This window comes from Conger conger, chromosome 5 (assembly GCF_963514075.1).
Source record: "Conger conger chromosome 5, fConCon1.1, whole genome shotgun sequence".
Taxonomy (NCBI): Eukaryota; Metazoa; Chordata; class Actinopteri; order Anguilliformes; family Congridae; genus Conger; species Conger conger.
In genome coordinates this window covers 65293856-65314676 of record NC_083764.1, presented here as the reverse complement: position 1 = coordinate 65314676, position 20821 = coordinate 65293856, and the positions used below count along the sequence as shown (strand labels likewise).

The window sequence follows — 20821 nt, the reverse complement described above, 5'->3', positions numbered from 1 at the left end:
TATTTTCAACAAACTGTTTAATAGGCTTCATGAAGCCAGAATGTACCCCGCCCCCACAAAACAAAAACAAAAAACAAATTAAAAAAAAGAATAAACTCTTAAAGGCCATTTTGAGACATAAAAGGACATTCCTTTCCAGACATTGACAATATAGACAGTAACGTTATTTTTAAAGTCAAGCTGCAGGAGGCCATTTCGGCCCATGAAAGCAGAACATTAAAAATGAAGACAAAACAAAAACAAAAAGCACAAGTTGTAGCAGGGGTACGGGTTTCGGTTACAAAACCTTTACCCATATTGCAGCGATTTATTTAAAGGAGCGAATTGCAAATTCCAACCTTGCTAAACTAAACTGCCATTACAGAAAACGATGAGGCATGTCACAGTCTATCATGACCCCAAGATTGTAAAAAAAAAACAAACAAAAAAAAAAAAAATAGGGCAGGGCTTAAACAGGCCAAATAACAATTGCGAGTTGTTCCATGGAACCAACGAGGCATTTTGGATTTGAGAGTCTACTATGAACAGGTTGCAGTTTGGGGAGTGGGGGGGTAATGAGTCATTAACACTGCCAGGCTGTTTACCAGTATACATTTACTCATGGAACAAGCCTGTTTGTATATAGAAATGTTAAAAAACAGCTGCAAAGTCTTGGTTCAGTTTCTGTGCCAAAAGTACTGTATGATGAGCTTGTGGTACAGAAATCCTTGGGAACAGTTCACCATCTTACAGTGACCAAAATGAAACGCTACAAGAGTAGGCATCTCCTAAAGCTGATGCATCAAATATCTGCTGCTGAAACAGAAATAACCTCAATTTCAGAACACCAAAAAGAAAGGGGAGGAAAAAAAAAAAAAAAAAAATTCTTCGAAGAGTGCATCTTTTTAAATACAGCCAGCGAAGGATGGTCTTGAACCAGGAGGATTTTTATTCGTTTGCTGCCGAGGACAAGAAGTAGGCACAGGTGTAAAGGCACTGAATCATTTAGACATCTTCCCCAAAGCTACTTTCTCCACCCAAAGACAAAGAAAAAAAATAACCCTTTAGCTACACAGGATGAAGTAAAGGGCAAGTACTGAAGATGTGCCATTCAGGCGTGGCTTCATCACCGTTTGGTTCTGCATCCTGATTGGACAGTGACACAGCCAAAACCTAAAGTGTTCCCTTCTCCCGCTCACCTAACCACCGCACCCCCAACCCCCACCAACAAACTCAGTCATCCTCATGAACGCTTAGTACAGAGGAGGTGGGCTAAGACTGGGATTCCTACTTTGAGACCTGATCCACTACCCCCTTCCCCTCCATTCAATTAAAGCACGTTTCTTGGCGGAGAATGAGGGCAGGAGGCAGGCAAACGCACGTTCAATACTTCCGCAGTTAAGCTCACATCGTCCTACAGTGCTAACAGTAACCTTGTACGTGGACAAACGCCTTCTGATAAGGGCCAGTATTGCATGCAAGTTCTACATCCATTCCTACTTACCGCCATAGGATCCGTACTGTTCCCTATAAAAGAGAAACAACGGCGTTAGCACAATGCCATAGCGTCACTGTTCCACAGTTGCACTGAGTAAAAGGGCTTGGCCAGACGGTGGCCGCCATTTTGGCTCCACACCTGTCTCTGCTGTAGCCGCCGCCGCCACCACCGCTGCTGCTGCCACCGTATCTTCCACCACCACTGCTCCTCTGGTAACCTCCGCCGCCACCGCCATATCCACCGCCACCGTAACCTCCGCTCCGGTCTCCGTAACTCCTGTCGCCCCCACCGTATCCTCCTGGACGGACACAGTACGCGAAGAGGGCGGGGGTCATTCTTTTTCTTTTCCCCCCCCCCCCATTTTATTCGCTTTAACATTTGAACAGAGCTGGTAGCAGGAAGACATCCGACGCGCAAAATGAGTTGCGCTCAATTGAAACGAATTGAAAAATTCGAGTGACCAGGCTCACCTCTTCCACCCCGGCTCCCCCTCTGCTGGTAGAATCCACCGCCTCCGCCTCCCCGGCCGAATCCTCCTCCGGACCTCGATCCAGACTTGCCGGCTTCATCTACCCGGAGAGTTCTGCCCTCGAGACTCTAAAAGGGGGGGGGGGGGAAAAGAAACAGAATAAAGGGTTTAATAAAGCAGCTTCAACTAGGTGCGCCGGTACCCTTTTTCAGAACCGTGTACCAAGTGGCTCGGCCGATAGAGTACCGATCCGAGAGGGCTACTTACACCAGTTGTCATTCGCTCACCCCTGTAGGGATTGAAGCGTTAGCTGCTTAGCTGGACTAGCGTTCAACAGTTGCTGCTTTTGTAGTGTATTAATTGTGCTCATCTGGGTGATGAACAGTCAGAGGTTTCATTAGGTTTGACATAAAATGTTCTTGACCTGCTCTTAAATGCACGTGCTGGCCTTGGACGGATCGCAAATGGGCGTTATGCCTTAGTTAGTTCTTTATATATTCAATAGTGAACTTTCAAAGCAACACACATTGTGCATCATCCCCAACACCGCTGGTTGATTTCTCACAGAATGACCCAGTAAATGCTGTACCCAACATGAGCCAGCACATTAAACGGTGCTAGCATCACACAGGAGTGCAAAGGGTTAAACGTACCGTTCCATGCATGGCTTCCTTGGCTTCCCTGGCATCATCTGGGTTTTCAAACGACACGAAGCCAAACCCTCTGGAGCTGCCTGTGTCCCGGTCTCTGATCACATCAACTGACACGCAGGAATAACGGAAATTTGAATTATTTGCAGTGGTGATGGTCAGCAGCCAGGTGCAATAAATTGGTATTTAACCATCTGGTTGGAAGCGGTTAGGTCATACAAAGGACAAGTCAAGATGGCTCACCTTTCAAGATGTTCCCATACTTTGAAAAGGCCTCTTCCAAGACTTCTTCTGTGGTCTCAAAGTTCAAGCCACCAACAAAAAGCTTCCCCTCGTCAGACATGTCGAATGTTCTGCAAAATTAAGTTTAGTGAAAGTTAGCCAGTGCTTGCAACACCTTCTCTGCACAGCTAGCTGCATGTTTGAAGATGTGCTTCGAAGATGTAATCTGCCAAAGATACATTGGTATTTTTTAATGCCTTGACTGAAGAGGTTTAACAGATCGTTAACCACAAACCTTATTTTCAGCAGTTTGTGGTAGCTCAAATCGAGCTAATTGGGAGTGTGAAGTCTTTTTTGCCAAAAAATTACACATCAGGGAGAAGAAATGGAAGCAACTGGAAGAGCAAGGTGGATTTGCAATAGAAGTAGGCATGATCAATTTAATATACACCAGTTAGTTCATACGCTATATTCCAGCTAGCATGAGCCAGCGAGCTGGGAAAAAGGGCCAGTTTCACCCAGTGCAAATTCCAAACTACAGGCTTAGCTACGGGGGACTTTAAGCCTGAATCAGCAAATAGATGCTACTGCAACATTTATCTATTGCTTCCATCTCCCCAACCGGTTTGGACATTACATTCCTTACGATCAAAACGTTATCTCCTCATGGTTACCGACTTCCACCCGGCATCATAGCGAGTGAGCACCATAATTAATTGGACAGGGACACCATGGCTTTTTGCAACGCTAATGAAGCGGTTTAATTTATGGATACAATATTTCAGTCGCAAACTAACCAACTACAGCAAGCACCAGAGTTCATTGACAGTCACATTTAGTTTTGGTTCTGTACTCTAGCACTGAAAGTATACAGTGATAATGAGGTTGAAGTGCAATTCCTTCACTGGAGTATTCTCCGGTCATCCACTGACAACAGCCCAACAGTTCAAACACTCTTCTGGGTGCAGGAGTAGATGAGTCAGTCTACCATACGTAGAACACTACAAAAGCAGGACTACAGAGGGTAAACTACAAGATGCGAAACCACTGATGAGCCCGAACAACAGAAAGGCAAAATTAGTTTGCCAAAAAGGCACCCAAGAGCCCCTAAGAGCTCTGGAACAAAGACTTCCGGACAGATGAGATTCACATGCACCAGTGGCGGAAAGAGGAAAGTGTGGCACCTCATCCCTGAGACATGGTGAGGGGGCGCTACGGCTTGGGCCTGTATGGGCACCAGTGGAACGGGCTCGCTTGTTCGTCATCGACGGTGCGACTGCAGACAGAAGTAGAACAATCAATTCTGAGGTCTAAAGAAATATTTCATCCGCTCAGACGAAAACCAAATGCCTCCAAACGTGTTGTACAGCACTTCACCATGCAACAAGACCATGCCCTGAAGCATACTGAGAGAGGAGCAAAGGGGTTTTTCCCAAGGCCAAAAAGTGGAAAAATCCTTGACTGGCCGAGCTAATCACCGGATCTGAATCCAACTGAACATGCAATTTACATGAAGAGGAGACTGAAGGCAAAAAAAAATCCCCAAAACGAGCGGGAGCTGAAGATGGCAGCAGTACAGGCCTGGCAGAGCATCACCAGGGAAGATACCCAGCATCAGGGGATGGCTATGCATTGCAGCAGCCAAGCATCAAGCAGTCATTGCATGCAAAAGATATGCAAAGATTGGCCACAACGCTACTGAAATATCGTATCCATAAACTGAATGAACCTGTACTTCATTAGTTGGAAAATGCCATGGTGTCCAACTGTAAAAATGATGCCGTGTGCCAAAAATATAAAAATAAATGAGTTTCACCGTTACTGTGCGACTACACCTGCCGAGTGTAGCTGTAAGGCCATTTAAGAAGAGCCGTTAGTCACGGTGTAGCTCATTTCCGTAGTGTCACTACCTTTGCGTTAGCAATGCATAAAATCGGAGCATTTCTATGAATTTTAACGAAGTTAGAACTACGCTACGTTTGAACTGAAGTCCAGCTAGTGCAACCCAGTCCCTCTGCAGCAGCTCGTCTTAGTCTTCTCCCGCTACAGGTCAACAACCCAACCTGTGTGAAAACCGATATTGACTGGACACCATCATCGAAACTTAAACGGATGCCATCTCATCTAGGCCTAGTTTGACCCGTGTGTGTGACCACTGAAAATCAATGGGTTGCTACGGCCTCTTGTACGTCAACATGGCGTTGTCAAGGAAATGGTCACGTGATCAAGAACGATCCATACCTAGGCTACGCAACATTCCAGCCTGCCCCCTCCTACACAATTCTGAAAAGATGTGTTCTAGGGTTCAGTTAAATTTCCTATTGATCACTGCAGTTTGCATTTCTCAACATCTATATGCAGAACACACTTTGACCAAATTATATTTCATAAATGTTGATATAACAGCAGATTAATGGTTCACTATAAAAACCAGGCAAACACTCCAGCTAAAATATTTTAAGTTCGATCTGGGGGTAATTACCCATCAACTAGGCAAACTTGTGTTTAATTCATATGAATATATTAATCATGGTTAGTATTAGTATTAACCATACAATGCATAGGTAGCGCAAGCAACAGAGAACATTTTGAATATGAACAAGTACCTAAAATTTGGGCGGTAAAGCGGGTGTCGGGAACGATAATTCCGGTACACTGCTCCCTATTAAATGCGTTAGCACATCCCGTGAGACTGGCCATCCCAGGATAGATATCTTGGTTGTTGCATTTACTGCACTAGGATAAGAGTATACTGGAAATGCCATTCAGCGGGACTTCCGCTTTACTTCCCGATAGCCCTCCCGCCAACAGGGTAGTGATGGACAGTTTGTGAACTAATCTTTCCAAAAGAATCTTTCCCCAAATTGACCAGCCTTTTCTGCGAAAGATTCGTTCATTTGGCTCTCACCCCATGTGCTGAGATCTGCCCGCTCCCCCTTCAAAGTGATTTTAGTGCCTTAGACAATGTCCAATAGCTACTCATCGGGCCAGCATTTGGGGGAAGGCCGAATGCCATTCCGCTAAGCCTATCAAACAACCGCAAATTAACAACCGTACGTACCTACGTCACTTGCAATAAAGTAATGAATGGTTTTACAAAGACCACAACTTAGATCGTCTTTCTTTTTGGTAGAATTAAAATGTAGTCATCTGTAGGTCATAATATACATTTCAGGTATTGTCTTAATTGCATAGTTTAATTTTAGCTAATGGAAGATAAAAACATTAATGCTATTCCTAGCTGGTGTATTTCGGCTACTAAGCAGATTGCTTTTGTGCCGCCTCATCCATACGGCAAAGCACAATTAAATATTCAATGTATTGACCATCATGAAATCAAAAATAAAAATTGCATACAAGTTCCAATTAATGCAATAGGCCAGGGTCCAACAGGGCAACACGTTGTCAACGAATGCCTTCCAAGAGGAGTAATGATTATGATCATATTGAGGAAATGAATCAATTCCTAACTGGACTGGGTAATATTCTGAGGGAACCACGTGCGGGCAGCTCGTTAACGCTGTGAACCAAAACATTTTTAGATGAAAAATAGGCCATTTTCTAACTGCCGCATTTGCAGCAATGTTGATTAATGTGCACTCTTCCCCTTTCCCCTCCCCCCCTCCAATAAACCAACAAATAAAACCAACAGTTCAATGCGGAGATCGAGTAACGTTGATCTGAGTAACATACGACACTCGTGCGCGTGCTTTCCGGAAGTACATGTGAACGAACGAGAAAGCCAAATGAACGAAGACTGGGATTCATTAAGAGCATCAACTTGTATTGTGGAAAGCCCATCCCCGAAGATATAAGTTAGGCCGAAGTACCCGACCTTGTACCTGGAGAAAGAAGCTGCGTCATTTTCTCCCTAAACATCAACCGTGTGCGCATCGCGGCCATCTTAAAACGGTCCTCCGCAAAGCCCCACGGCCGGCCTATCCCCACTAACGTGGACTCACCGTGTTCCGAAGTTCTGTTCCACGAGAAGTTAACGTGGTTTGATTATGGTTAATATTGCCTATCGCAAACGCTAAAATATTTTGATGTGAATTTGACAAATAATTACTGGTCAAAATGAATAAGATTAACCAGTTAATCTTACTCATTAATATATCTATAGTCTACAAAAAAAATGGTGCTTACGTACATAATCTATTTCACAAGGAACACTGATCTTTGGCCGAGCCAGATCAGTCTGCCCGGCTCGTAGTCTATCGTTAGCACCATTACCATTTCACTGCACCGTTATGTTGAGTCACACACGATACAAGTTCCTATGAAAACGGAAGGAATTAACTACACTTTACACAAAGCTGATCTGTAAGTCATTTATTCGTAATGAAAGTCGCACGGTTCGGAATATTGTGAGTAAACTCGGCGTTCGGAACACGGTGAATCTACGTTACTGTTAACCGTACAGCACCCAAACGCGATTCAGCCCAAAACGCCCAAGTACAACAAGCAACGAAGGCCAAGTCACACAATCTGAGCCACCAGCTAGCCATTTTAGCCATCCGGAACACACCAAACGTTGCAAACATACAAAACCGGAATAAAAAATAAATCGAGTAAAACAGAAGAAATTAAAAGTTAAATAACGTCGTTCATCGCATACCGCCATTGTGTCCTAGATAAATATCCACATAATCATGTATCGTTAAAGGCAAATTGACAAAGACTTCGCCACATGCGTTATCAGCCATTTTAAAATTCACGCCATTCAACTACAGTGAACTTTAACTTAGCTAGTTAGGTAGAGCTAGCGAGGTTCCATACGGATGGAAGCCCTAAAATCACAACCATCCAACTAGCCACGTTAAATAACTAGCTCATGAATCTGTCGTGAAAATTATGAAGTTTCAATCAATATCTGTATGTACGCGAGCATATCAGACATATTTATACAACGGAAATAAGCTTGCCAAGTTATTACCGTTAGCTAAACAACCTCTATTAATGTTGCTTAAAACAGACTACTAATTACATATTTTCTGAAATTAAACCAAATTGATTGAGACGGAAACAAAGCGAATAGCTTTAGTCGCAGTTACATACCTTTTTTTTTTCCCGCTCCTTCCAGAAAAAGGTCTTCAGACGCTGTTCCACAGTCAAAGAGATCGAGCAATTAAATAGCCTCCTTTTTGTGAGAAATAGAAGCTGCGCACGCAACGTCATGAATAATTATAAAGGGCGTGTCAACGGAAGATTAGCTGTTGTTTTTAACCTCGCTAATGCAGCACGATCGTCTGTGATTGGTCATTAAATTACCCTTGTGAAATATGTACCAATCAATGACGCCTGAAATTTGCCCGCGCAAATTACAGCAAATTCGTTATTAATAATTTTCAATCCTAGTTCTAAACTCCGGAGTCTAACGTTCATATGTCACAATGGGCTTTTTAACATTGAACGACAAATGTTCAAACTTAACCCCATTGAAAGCTTCCATGTAAATAGATATTTTTATTTTTTAATTATTTTCTCCTTATTTCATTTATTTTTCAACTCCTTTCTTATTATAATTGTTCAATACATTTTGGATTAAATCTCTTTTTTAAGACAAATGTATTGAAGCAAAGAGCTGATTTCAAAAGCACATGACTGAAAATCACCTACAATCTGTTGTATTCAAATCGGATTACATTTGCGTGGTTTCCGGTTATTTATTTTCACTGCGAGATTTGCCCTGCCCGTTTATGAATACAATGAATGTAAAATATATTAGAAGGCTATATTTCTGACAAGAGTGCTTTTTTGTGTTGCTACACTACACACTCGGGGAGTTTTTGCCTCGCTTGCGTGTTGAGGGGCAAGGCCTTGTTTCTGCCGCTTTCCTTGTTTCTTTGTCAGATGCACCAGTTCTCCATAGAAAGCGCCATACTATAATGGAATCACTCACTTCCTGTGTAGGCGTCCATGTGGTCTGTGTGCGAATGCAAACATTTGTATTGACACTGTGGTAAGTAGGCTATGTATAAGATAGATGCTTGTGTGTGGAGGCTACGTTCTACAAATATAAAACGTTATCATGTTAACAAGTAACTGTAATAAGAATACATATATTTAAAGCATCCTGGGTTGGTTACAAATACTTCATTTTTGAGTCCAGACATACATGGACAATCAGGTATCCCTATGTCTTTATTTTGAAATGCACACAATGAATAAACATCCATTGGAAATGCAGAATGAAGAGACGAGCCAGCTTATGTCGAAGCAGCCGATGTTTTATTGTTCTTAACTGTGGGATTTCCGCGTAAACGTGCATTCCCAATTCCCTTCCCCCATCTGCAATATCCTCTTCTTACCCCTTTCTTTCAAGACGAACATCCCCCACCCGGAAACCGGTTCTGTGGGACTTCTGTGGCCGTAGCCTTGGAGCATGCGCAGAACTGCCTGAACCCTCCACTGATCGCCTGACTAGAAAAGCTATTGAAAAGCTATTTAGGTTTGCGCGTCGACATCATGCTCATCACACAACATCCTCCGTATGGAACTATGGTGGGTAAAGTATGTTTTCTGTCTAGTCCCTTAGTACAGAATAAAAATATTAGATCCCTTTGACATTCTTTGTTACGAGCCCCTGGCTCCCACTAATGCTGACCTGTCTCTTTATTTATTTTTATGAACGTTATAGTAATAGCAGCATACATTTGTTACAGCAGGACATTGTGAGTCCATCAGCCATCCGCACATTGCAATCATCCAAACAGGCACTTGTGCAGCCACCCGTTCTCTGGCCTTCCTCCTCTGCCGTAAACACACAGGCTGTATCCGCAATGGCTCACTATTCACTAATTACTGATTACTAATCCCTCTCTAGTGAATGTCCATATAGTGCGCTATATAGTTTACTAAATAAACAGTGAATCCGGAGAGCAGACGTCGTTCAGTGTCATCACGGCTGCATATAGCCACAAAACCATTTACCCTCTACGGGCCCGTGTTACGTATAAATGACCCATGTGAAAACATTCAGTTTTATAAGTGAACGAATTGAGACATTGTATGGGGCTATTGTGGTATGTATTAAGCATCAGCAAAATTACAGAAATAAAATGCATTGTAATATAGACTCATATCAGTATAAACATTTCTGGAATTAATATGTGTTACTATAGTTATTTATATTACCTCGGTGGGAGAAAAGCTCATTTCAATGGCAAAACCAAAGACACATCAGGTTTAATCAGAGCAAATGACTCAAGTTGAGACCTCTGATCAACCACACCATTGATTGTTGTTCTGGTTTTAAATTACAAAATGTACCAAATAACCTTAATGCCGAATAAAATAAGATAACGCTTTAGCTAGCCAACAAACAGTGCCACTTACTGGACAAACATGGTTTTGTATTATTGAATAGGCTAATGAATATAGTATATTGGGTTATGTTAGGGTAGCTGTACTTTATCCTAATGCTCAATGGAAACGTTTTTGTCATCAACCTGGCAAAACCCAGAAGAGCTGTTCTTTCATTTGAATTATTCCTGGACCACGCCATTGTCTTTCACACAGCTTAAAAGAAGAATGAAAAAGGGTTTGTGTATCATAAAGTTAGGGAAAATGCTGGTCACAAAGCACTGTGATTCGTATCCACCTTTCTACCACCATGGTCGTTCACTATATTTTTCAGTCCATTATGGGACATTTCTAGTGCCCTCAAATGTGAGTGATTGAATTTGGACACTAGAACAAGATGGCTGACGGCCAATCTAGTTTAGTATTTAGTAAATAGGGAGCAATTTTGGACACAGCCACACACACAACATTTTTTTCTCATTACAACCTGAATGTTTAGTTAAAAGCAGAGTAGTGGAATGCTAAGACCAAGAAAATATTTTCTTATGGAAATGTTTTAATAAAATTGCTCGTTTAAACAACATTGTATGGATTTATTTTATTTGCACCATCATTTGTTTCTGTTAAACCAACAATTGAAGAATATTCAAACAAAAAAAAGTGTTTGATACTAACTAAAATATCAACAATCGACCCAATACTCATAGGCTACTGAGTTTTTATGCAACCTATTTTATTGAGAGACGATCGGTAGCTGGTAACCTAGCAACCGAGTAAGATATATCGCTAAATAGCAAAAGCAATAAATACACAACAAACAATAATGACCAGTCTCGTTGTATAACTACACTAACGTAAACAATAATTAATATCGTAAATGTATATTGTGTATTGCCATTCCTCACTTCAATAGAAAATATGCAGCTGCGGCGATCACTAAGAGGAAACAACGGAAACAACTTGCTCCTCCCTCAGGCAAGTACTTTCGTCAACGAAATCGCTCACAGAGAGAACTACTTAAATAAATAAACGTTTGTTCTCCTTATCTTGAATTTAGGGCTTAATTGTTTCCTTGAAATCGTTAAGCGTTGCATGAAGGTCCCTAGAAACCAAAATAAGGATAGAAACCTCCAACTCGACCCTGCATTTAAAATGATTCATAACGAATATGTTGTTATCTGCGCGGGAAAATTTCAGGCATCATATTTCACAACGGTCATTTAATAGCCAATCACAGACGAGCGTGCCCTATCAGCGAGGTTAAAAACAACAGCAAATCTTCCATTGACACGCCTCATTGTAATTATTCATGACGTTGCGTACGTAGCTTATATTTCTCACAAAAAGGAGGCCATTTAATTGCTCGATCTCATTGACGGCAGAACTGCCATATAGCTACAGTGTCTGAAGACCATTTTCAGGAAGGAGCGGAAAAAGGTATTTAACTGCGTCTAACGCATAGCAATTCGTTTGGATTCCTTCACAATCAAATTGGTTTAATTTCAGAAAAATGTTTATATACTCTAGTCTAAGCAAATCGCCCACATTAACAGAGGTTCGCTAGCTAGCTAACATTATGCCAAGAGCTAGCTAATAAAGTATTTTTACTAATATTTCCTATTCGAAAAACGTTCAAATATTAATTGAAACTATTCATAGTTTTCACGTTAGGATGATCAGCTAGTTATTTGCGGCTCGTAGTTGATATAACTCACGATTATATAGCGAGCTTTGAGCTTCTTTCCGCATGGAACATCACAAGGGATGGAGCTAACGGTAGCTACGTTAAAGTTGAGTGTCGTTGAATGGCGTGAATTTAAAATGGCTGATGACAAAGATTTGTGGAACATTCGTTAATTTGCGTTACATGGTGGTGTGGATATTTGGGATAAAATCGCAGAGTGCGTCAACTAATGACCAAGCTGTTTAACTTGTTCTTTTTTTTTTTTACATTTTAGTAATTTAATTGCTTTTTTTTATTTATCATGTTTTCGTACGTTTACAACGTTTGGCGTGTTCCTGATGGCTGGCTCGCCGCATCCGCTGAGTAGCCTTAGTAGCTGGTTGCACTTAAACCCGTTTTTGGCTGAATCGCGGCGGAGGTGGCGTTGTTTGGGGGCTATATGCTTTGGTGGAAAAGGCAGGCCATGGCTGCTTTGCTGATAACGGTTTAAGATGGCCGCGGTGCGGGTAAGGTTTACGTGGTGGGAGAAAATGACGCAGCTTATTTTCCAGGTACAAACCGATTTCACAGTTCGGGTACTTCGACCTGACGTATGGCTTCGAGGATGGCCTTTCCCCCCCCAATAACCCAGTGGAAAGTTGATCCATTAATGGATCTCCTGTTGGCGGGAGGGGACTTTGAGACAATCCTAGCCGAAATGTTCTCCATTGCTTGCGCTACGCGTGCATGCTGAAACTGACCATTGCTAGCTGCGGTAACTTAACGAAGTTAGACAAGCTTATGTCTACTTAAGTAGCCTAGCTATATGGTAAGCTATCCTGCCTACGGATAGTGAAACGCTTCTTGTCCACAATGGGGATTTATAGCTAGACCACCCACAAATGTTAGCCGATGCAAACAACCTTTCCAATTCGTTGTTCTTGGCCACCGTGGACATGAGTTAATTCATGTTCCGTTTTTAGCACTGAATAGCGTCCGGCTTTTTGTAGGACCAGATTAAATTTCCGGAGTCAGCGGCGCATAAACTGGCGTTCTGACCCAGTTTTAGTACTCCGACGACGGGAAAGCGTCGGCACTGGGCGTTTGGTTAAACTTTTGCAAAAAGTCGTGCATTTTATTTTTTCCAGGTTGCATTACCAATCGACTTGAAACCTACATCACCGAATTCTACTATTGCTCTACACTTATTACCATTTGCTTCGTAGTATTTTAATTAGCGATTTAACTGAAGGAGAGAAAAAAATCGAATGGTTTCTAGGTCTCACGACCAATTGACGCAAATCCAATACCAGACCATTCTATTGTTCCCACATCCCCCACCTCTTGTCTGAAGCTTCCTGGTTACATGACCTATTTACTGTTAATCCCACATCTTTTATTGTCAATATGTGATGTGCTTTGTAGTTTTTAATAAATATTTGAATGCGTGCATTTTCCATTGGCTTTGAGGTAACATGACTGAACCAATACAAAATAATTCTAGTTCCCCATAGGGCTACACTACCCCACTTAATGTCAATATGCGCTTCAATCTGTTTTCCATTCACGTTTCTCGTGAATAGATTATTTTTTTAATAGCATGAAACGATTCTACTATTAATCCCACATTGGGAACGCCAACATGTGCTTTGTAGTTCTTATAAAATTTACTTGACATGCTTATGGGTTTTAGGACTACAAGCTTTATAACTGCCACATTATTGCATAATGATAAACTACCCCAACCAACAAGCTGAGGCAGCAGAGGGATGTTTTGCTTCAACTTGTTTTTATTTCTGTTTTGTTTAACTTACTCGTCTTTGGCTAAGGACTTTTGGAAGCACGTCTTCCAAAACATGCAGCTAGCTCATTGTGCAGGGAAGGTTTAGCAAGCGCAGGCTAACTTTTACTTGATCATTTTGCAGAACATTCAACATGTCCGACGAGGGAAAGCTGTTTGTTGGTGGCTTGAGCTTTGATACCACAGAGGATGTCTTGGAAGAGGCCTTTTCAAAGTATGGGAGCATCACGAAAGGTAACCCATCTTGACTGTCATTTGTATGACCTAACGGCTTCCAACTGGAAACTTCAATACTAATTTATCACCAGGCTGCTGTATCAACTGTAAATAATTCTCACGTCTGTTATGCTTGCGTTTCAGCTGATGTGATCAGAGACAGGGAAACGGGCAGGTCGAGAGGGTTTGGCTTTGTAACGTTTGAAAACCCAGAGGATGCCAAGGACGCCATGAATGGCATGAACGGAAAGGTACATTTAACCTTTTGCATACCTGGGCGATGTGAGCACCTTTTAATGCACTTGCTCATGATTGGGTGCAGTGTTAAAAGCTGACCCTTTTGTAACAAGGGTTAGAATTTATGATTACTTTATTTATTTATTTGTTATTTATTGTTTTTTTTAAGGACCTTGATGGCAGATCTATCCGGGTAGATGAGGCTGGAAAATCTGGATCGAGGTCCGGAGGAGGATTCAGAGGGGGCAGGGGTGGAGGGAGTGGATTCTACCAGCAAAGGGGGGGCCGGGGTGGAAGAGGTGAGCCTGGTTACACTCGACGGTCGGGGCTGGCGATTGCAAAACGGCGCACCTCCATTTGCTTTGTCATGCCCTCCTTGATCGTTTTCCTTGGGCACATGTTTTGGGAGGGGACTGGGTCCAGCACTTTGACCAATCCCCTCTCCCTCGCCCTCAGGTGGAGGATACGGGGGTGGAGACCGGTATGGAGGCGACAGGAGTTACGGAGACCGGAGCGGAGGTTACGGTGGCGGTGGATATGGCGGTGGTGGCGGAGGTTACCAGAGGAGCAGCGGTGGTGGAAGATACGGTGGCAGCAGCGGTGGCGGCGGCGGTGGAGGATACTACAACAGAGACAGGTGTGGAGCCAAAATGGCGGCCGCTGTCTGGCCTTGCCCTTTTACTCAGTGCAACTGTGGAACAGTGACGCTATGGCATTGTGCTAACGCCGTTGTTTCTCTTTTATAGGGAACAGCACTCCTACAGGGAAAGCTATGACGGCTATCGTAAGTATACGTAGATGGAGAAGATTACTTCTCTCTTTACTGGCCCTTATCAGAAGGCATTTGTCCACGTACGAGGTTACTGTTAGCACAGTAGGACGATGTGAGCTTAACTGCGGAAGTATTGAACATGCGTTTGCCTGCCTCCTGCCCTCATTCTCAGCCAAGAAACGTGCTTTAATTGAATTGAGGGGAAGGAGGTAGTGGATCAGGTCTCAAAGTAGGAATCCCAGTCTTAGCCCACCTCCTCTGTACTAAGCGTTCATGAGGATGACTGAGTTTGTTGGTGGGGGTTGGGGGTGCGGTGGTTAGGTGGGAGGGAGAGGGGAACACTTTAGGTTTTGGCTGTGTCACTGTCAAATCAGGATGCAGAACCAAACGGTGATGAAGCCACGCCTGAATGGCACATCTTCAATACTTGCCCTTTACTTCATCCTGTAGGAGTGTAACTGAAGGGTTTTTTGTTTCTTTGTTTTTGGGTGGGGTCAGTAGTCTTGGGGGGTTTGGGGAAGAGATGTCTAAATGATGCAGTGCCTTTACACCTGTGCCTACTTCTTGTCCTCGGCAGCAAACGAATAAAAATCCTCCTGGTTCAAGACCATCCCTTCGCTGGCTGTATTTAAAAAGATGCACTCTTCGAAGAATTTGTTTTGATTCTGCAAGTGTTTTTTTTTGGTGTTCTGAATAGAGGCATTTCTGTTTCGGCAGCAGAAAGATTTGATGCATCAGCTTTAGGAGATGCCTACTCTTGTAGCGTTTCATTTTGGTCACTGTAAGATGGTGAACTGTTCACAAGGATTTCTGTACCACAAGCTCATCATGCAGTACTTTTGGCAGAGAAACTGAACCAAGACTTTGCAGCTGTTTTTTAACATTTCTATATACAAACAGGCTTGTTCCATGAGTAAGTGTATACTGGTAAACAGCCTGGCAGTGTTAACAACTTTGATACCCCCCCACTCCCCAAACCACAACCTGTTCATTAAACTCTCGACTCCAAAATGCCTCGTTGGTTCTATGTAACGATTCGCAATTGCCAATTGGCCTTTGACCTATTTAAGCCCCGTTCTAAACATTTATTTTAAATGCTCACTTTTTTTCTTTTTAATCCTGGGGTCATGATAGACTGTGACATGCCTCATCGTTTTCTGTAATGGCAGTTCTTTAGCGTAGCAAGGTTGGAATTTTTCAATAAATCACTGCAATATGGCCTCATTAAAAAAAACTAAAAAAAAAAAAAAAAACCCTGAAGCCCGTAGGCCTGCTACAAGTACTTGTGCTCAGCTTTCTTGTTTTTTCAATTTTAATGTTCTGCTTTCAACGGCCGAAATGTCCCCCTGCAGTTTGACTTTAAAAATAACACATGTTACTGCCAATATTCTCAATGCCTGGAAAGGAATGTGCTTTGTCTCGAATTGAAAGGGTTTTTTTCTTTTTTTCTTTTTTTTTTTCCAGGGGGGTGGGGGGTGGGGTTAAATTCTGGCTTCATGAAGCCTATTAAACAGTTGAAAATACTCTTGGTTTTTTGTCAAACGAATCCTTTGTCTCCAGACCGGCTGAATGAGTGAAGTATTTATTTGCTATTGTTCTTTTGTCAAGGGAATCTCAGGGGTGGGGTCAGTTGATAGTGCAGAGGGAGTCATTTTCCAAACTGGGACCGTCCAAAGGAAGTTGTGAAGAGTTTATCCGTAGGGCTGGGCTAGCCCACTGCCATGCACTTCCAGTCCCAGAGGTGTGATGGATTAGCAGTCAGCATGACCCTTTCTTATCAATGTTCGAGCTTCACAACTGGACCCAAATTTGACTGCGGAAATGACAAGTTGGGGATTGGGGGGGTGGGTGGGGGGGGCTGTTCTGCTGGGCGTTTCTCGTTGTGTTGTCCCATAATGCTTCACTGCGTCCAAGTGTTCTCTGCTACTGTTCGACTGGGTGGAAAAAAAACCGCCTTGTCCTTGGAGGAGTGTTGGGCCTACCGACATGAGCACCCTGAGACGCAAGCTGCTCTCTTGGCTAGTTCATATGTGGAGATAGGCCTGTAATGTGAGGTAAATACTTTTGCTCTCCTGTTCACATCCTCCAAACTGAGTTCATTTTAAGTGTTGAATCCTACCTCCTCCCCGTCCTCACTTCCAAGATGAAACTCGTAGGCTTTTTTTATTTTTTTTTATTTTAGTAGTCCGTATAACTGCATGGTAAATTTCAAGTGTCGTCTATTTTTAATGTTCACTGGCCCCCACCGATTCCACCTCCTAAATCTTGAAGGCATCCTTAAGTGGCCTTTTTGACTGCCCTTGACCAATGGAATCACCCACATCCCGATTTCAGAATGTCCCCATTGTTAGTCCTGCAAAATGGTCGTTCTCCATCCATTTTGGGCCTTGCTCCAGACCACTTACCTGAAATGAGGCCTTTTTTTCCCTTGGAAGTTCTCACGATCACATTTGTTTTTCCACATAGACCTGAATGTTTTGAGGGTGTGTCTGCATTCCAAGTAACTTTGCCCTTAAGCCTACATGTTGATCTTTGTTACACTTCCTGTTCAGAGCAGGTGTCTTAAAATGGTAAATATCAGCAGTTCATTAGTACAGGGCCATTCATTTAAGTCGTCATGACCTGATGTGATCACTTGCATGTTTTGAGACCTTATCTTGAGAATTGCCTTTACATTAGGAGTCCAGAGATGTCTTGGGAGCTTTGAACTGATCTCCTGAATTTGCCTTGTGTAGGTTGAGGGGATCTGACCGTCTGGGTTGAGCCAAGCAAGATGGAAGCCGATTAATTGCTGCGACCGCTACGGCCTGGTCCTCTGGGTTAGACGCTTCAGGTGGGTTTACACCAGAGATTTGTCGATGGCTTGTGGGGAAGGTTCGCTCCAGTGATGCTGCACTGGGGTGCATTCCTGGTGCATTCCTGCTGTCAGTCTTGTTGCTTTCCTCCTTTGTTTACACACAAAAAAACGCAGGGAAATGAAGCAATGCTATGAAATGGAGAGTTGTAAGGTGTATTCTAATGTGTACGCTTTGGTTTTTCCATCTGTCCAATCCAAATTCTGAAGCTTTTTGGCCGTTTCAAAAAACAAAATTACTTTCACGTGGTTGTTGAAAGATCGTTCTCACAGTTTCTAGAACTCTGACTTGGAATTTTGAAGGGGGGGGGGGGTTAGGGAATCCTAAAAGATGTACTCAAAAGGTTGACACTGAAGATCTCCTGTGGTTCTGAATTTTAAGGGAAATGCCGCCGGCCCCTAGGCTGTGGGATGTTCACTGTCTCTTCATTAATCAATTCTGTGAGACTGAGCCGGTCTACTGGGGCTGAATTGGTTTCTGTTAAGATTTTAAGTGGGAATAAATTGCACCAAGGTGAACTCCACAGGATGGACTTGAAGGAAAATGAAACTGGCAGGGAATTGTTTTAGAAAATTACTGCAACGTGAACTTTATTTAGGCTCGGTGCTTCTTAGCCTGATTTTGATCTTATTCAGTTTCACTTTTTTTTTTTTGTGAGGTTGTAATTGCCGAAACCTGCTGTCTATTGTTTTGAGCTTCAGAGGGGTTGCCGTGTAGATTGTGTTCATGATGGTGAGACTTGTTAAACTTGTTAAACTTGCCTTCCAGGTGGAGGTATGTGGGGTACAAAAAAAAACAAAAAAACATGGTTTAAATGTCATTCCAAAAGATTGCTGGTAACATTATATAATTATTTTTGTTTTTCTTCTCCAGGAGCTGAACTCTTAAGGATATTCATGAGTACTTGGATGTTGGGAGTCTGGCAGACTGCTGCCATCGGTGTAACGGCAGCCGTCTCCTTGGGATCTGTCTTAACATGGAGTTCTGTGCAGGTCTTCCTGAGGAATGTGCATTCTGGTCTCCTCTTCTGAGTTTAAGGATTGTTAAATGCATTCTGGTATGTTTGAGTTGTTGCACCTTGGTGTTGCGATGCTTCACTCATTCCTGCACACATGGCTTATAATAAGCCTCCACCATATTTTATATTTTTGTATGTTTTTTCTTGTAAATAAATTAATTTATCCTGAGTTTCTGCGTGTGGTCTCCGTTCATGGCAGGTTGTTACACTTGAGCATGTTTCCATTCTGAACTAAAACTGTTGTAGCCAAGCTGATTTCACACGCTGGACATGGCGTCAAGCCATTACATTCCTATGGGAGGGGTACATTATTACATTAATAACATTTGGCCGACGCTCTTATCCAGAGCGATGTACAGTTGATTAGACTAAGCAGAAGACAATCCTCCCCTGGAGCAATGCGGGGTGAAGGGCCTTGTTCAAAGGCCCAACGGCTGTGTGGATCTTGTGGCTACACCGAGAATCAAACCGCCGACCTTGCGGGTCCCAGTCATGTACCCCAACCACTACGTTACAGTAACGCTCATCACATCTTAGACGATGCTGCCTGGTGCAGTGCACTGCTCAACCGCTGCTTTTAGGGCTGAAATCTTTTACATTTTGGCCTTTGTTAAATCTTTGACCTTTCCTAGCGTGTTCAATAGCGAGCGCTCACAACGTAGGCAACATGGCGAACGGAGCCCTATTGGTTTCTTAATCCCCCCCCCCCCCTCCAAAATAATCAATATTGTTTGCAGAAATGGTACACAATTTAGCCACGTATAACCTACTATCACATTGCGGCGTGTTACCGTTTTACGAACCAACGTAGTCCTGGATGGATACCCAGTTTAACATTCGTCCCATGTGTAGGTGACTGCGTTGAATACAGCGTTTGATTCTTGTCATGTGAAAGCAGCTTTAGACATGATGGGAAGATGTCGAAATGGCGCCTTTATGAATTTATTTTGCCTGACAACCAAGTGAGCAGGCATACACATTAGTGCTTTTCAGCGGCCAGCGACCAATCGTAGTCATTTGCTAACACTAAATGACTAACTAGTCATCAAATTTAATCTAGCTGGTTAAAGTATCAGGTTACCTAATTTTCCTTGGATGAGTAACATTACTGCTTAACGTTAGTTCAGCTGCTTGTATTGGACCTACTTCACGGTTTGCTGAGTTGCTCGCCTCTGACCGGCGCTAGTCGGATTAAAACGTTTATATTTTGGATTATCAAAACAATTGCAATTGTACTGGGTCCCGAAAACCTAAGCATGCACAACCTGGGATAGGGGAATCGGTTGTATTTTATCTTTCGGTAAATTATCCGTTTGGACTTTTGATAACTCCATTGACCTCCTTTTATAAAAAGTAATTCATAAGAGTCCGTTTCACCGTTCGTTGTTCGTAGTGAAAGAAAACCTTTCCAGTTGTTCAGCAGAAAAAGCACTGTTGAAAAATCTGTTGAGAGCGCTCTCAAAACCACAGTGGAGTGAGTGATGTTCCGCCTCCTTTAGAGAACAAGGCTCTGGCGGATCTCTGGGAGTAGTCCTCGTCCGTATAAGTACCGGTGCGGATGTTTCACACCCGAACAGCGGCCTCTCGTTCTGCCTTATGGAGAGGAAGAGGCGGAGAAAGTGGCCGCTCTTCAGTCCGCACCGGTACTTTGTTAGACACCAGTCTGTTACCAAAACAGTTTACTGGGTAATTTCGATGGAATAATTCCGATTTAGGATTTTAGGTTTTCACTGCCTAGTACAACTGCACATAACCAGTCATGGTTTTGATTGAAAAAAAAACTTCCAATCAGTCTAGCGCCGGTCTTTACTTTAACGTTAAGTACCGTTCCCAGCTAAACTGACGTTAGATTAAGTAACCGGTTACGTTAACCAGCTAGCTAGTTATCGGTGGCGGTACATTTTAAGGGTTGTAGTTATGGAATACTTAAACGTTAGGTAGCTAATGACCACTAGTCGCTACCGGTACTAGCCTGTAAAAAGCGGTACAGCGCATGCCTGCTCATAATGTTCGGCCGACCAAAAACACCGTGGGGAAAGGCGGCAGATCTTTGCCTATAAAGGTTACAACAGTTTCGCATCAGAATGGAAAATGTACAAAACCTCAAGCGTAACCACCTGCCTCGAAAGGCCATGA

The 20821-nt window shown here is 42.9% G+C and overlaps 2 protein-coding genes across 5 annotated transcripts; one reads left to right on the top strand and one right to left on the bottom strand.

The window, feature by feature from the left end:
* LOC133128768 (cold-inducible RNA-binding protein B-like) lies at positions 1 to 8004 on the bottom strand. 3 transcript variants are annotated; one of them, XM_061242533.1, is made up of 8 exons: positions 7877 to 7924; positions 4003 to 4094; positions 2840 to 2949; positions 2600 to 2706; positions 1948 to 2074; positions 1616 to 1775; positions 1484 to 1506; positions 1 to 938 (listed from the first exon to the last, which is right to left on the bottom strand). In XM_061242533.1, exons 2-8 carry the CDS (start codon positions 4005 to 4007, stop codon positions 928 to 930), a joined length of 543 nt encoding a protein of 180 aa, XP_061098517.1. In that variant the 5' UTR covers positions 4008 to 4094; positions 7877 to 7924; the 3' UTR covers positions 1 to 927. The 3 variants fall into 3 exon arrangements, with proteins under 3 accessions (XP_061098517.1, XP_061098519.1, XP_061098518.1); XM_061242535.1 differs by lacking the exon at positions 4003 to 4094 and having other exon boundaries at positions 7877 to 8004; XM_061242534.1 differs by lacking the exon at positions 7877 to 7924 and having other exon boundaries at positions 4003 to 4096.
* A 3420-nt stretch (positions 8005 to 11424) lies between these two features.
* Positions 11425 to 18797, top strand: LOC133129108 (cold-inducible RNA-binding protein B-like). 2 transcript variants are annotated; one of them, XM_061242949.1, is made up of 8 exons: positions 11425 to 11560; positions 13712 to 13821; positions 13948 to 14054; positions 14210 to 14339; positions 14497 to 14677; positions 14787 to 14824; positions 17548 to 17645; positions 18541 to 18797. In XM_061242949.1, the coding sequence occupies exons 2-7, from the start codon at positions 13722 to 13724 to the stop codon at positions 17550 to 17552; spliced, it is 561 nt and encodes a 186-aa protein (XP_061098933.1). In that variant the 5' UTR covers positions 11425 to 11560; positions 13712 to 13721; the 3' UTR covers positions 17553 to 17645; positions 18541 to 18797. The 2 variants fall into 2 exon arrangements, with proteins under 2 accessions (XP_061098933.1, XP_061098932.1); XM_061242948.1 differs by lacking the exons at positions 17548 to 17645; positions 18541 to 18797 and adding an exon at positions 15390 to 16065.
* Positions 18798 to 20821: the final 2024 nt, after the last annotated feature.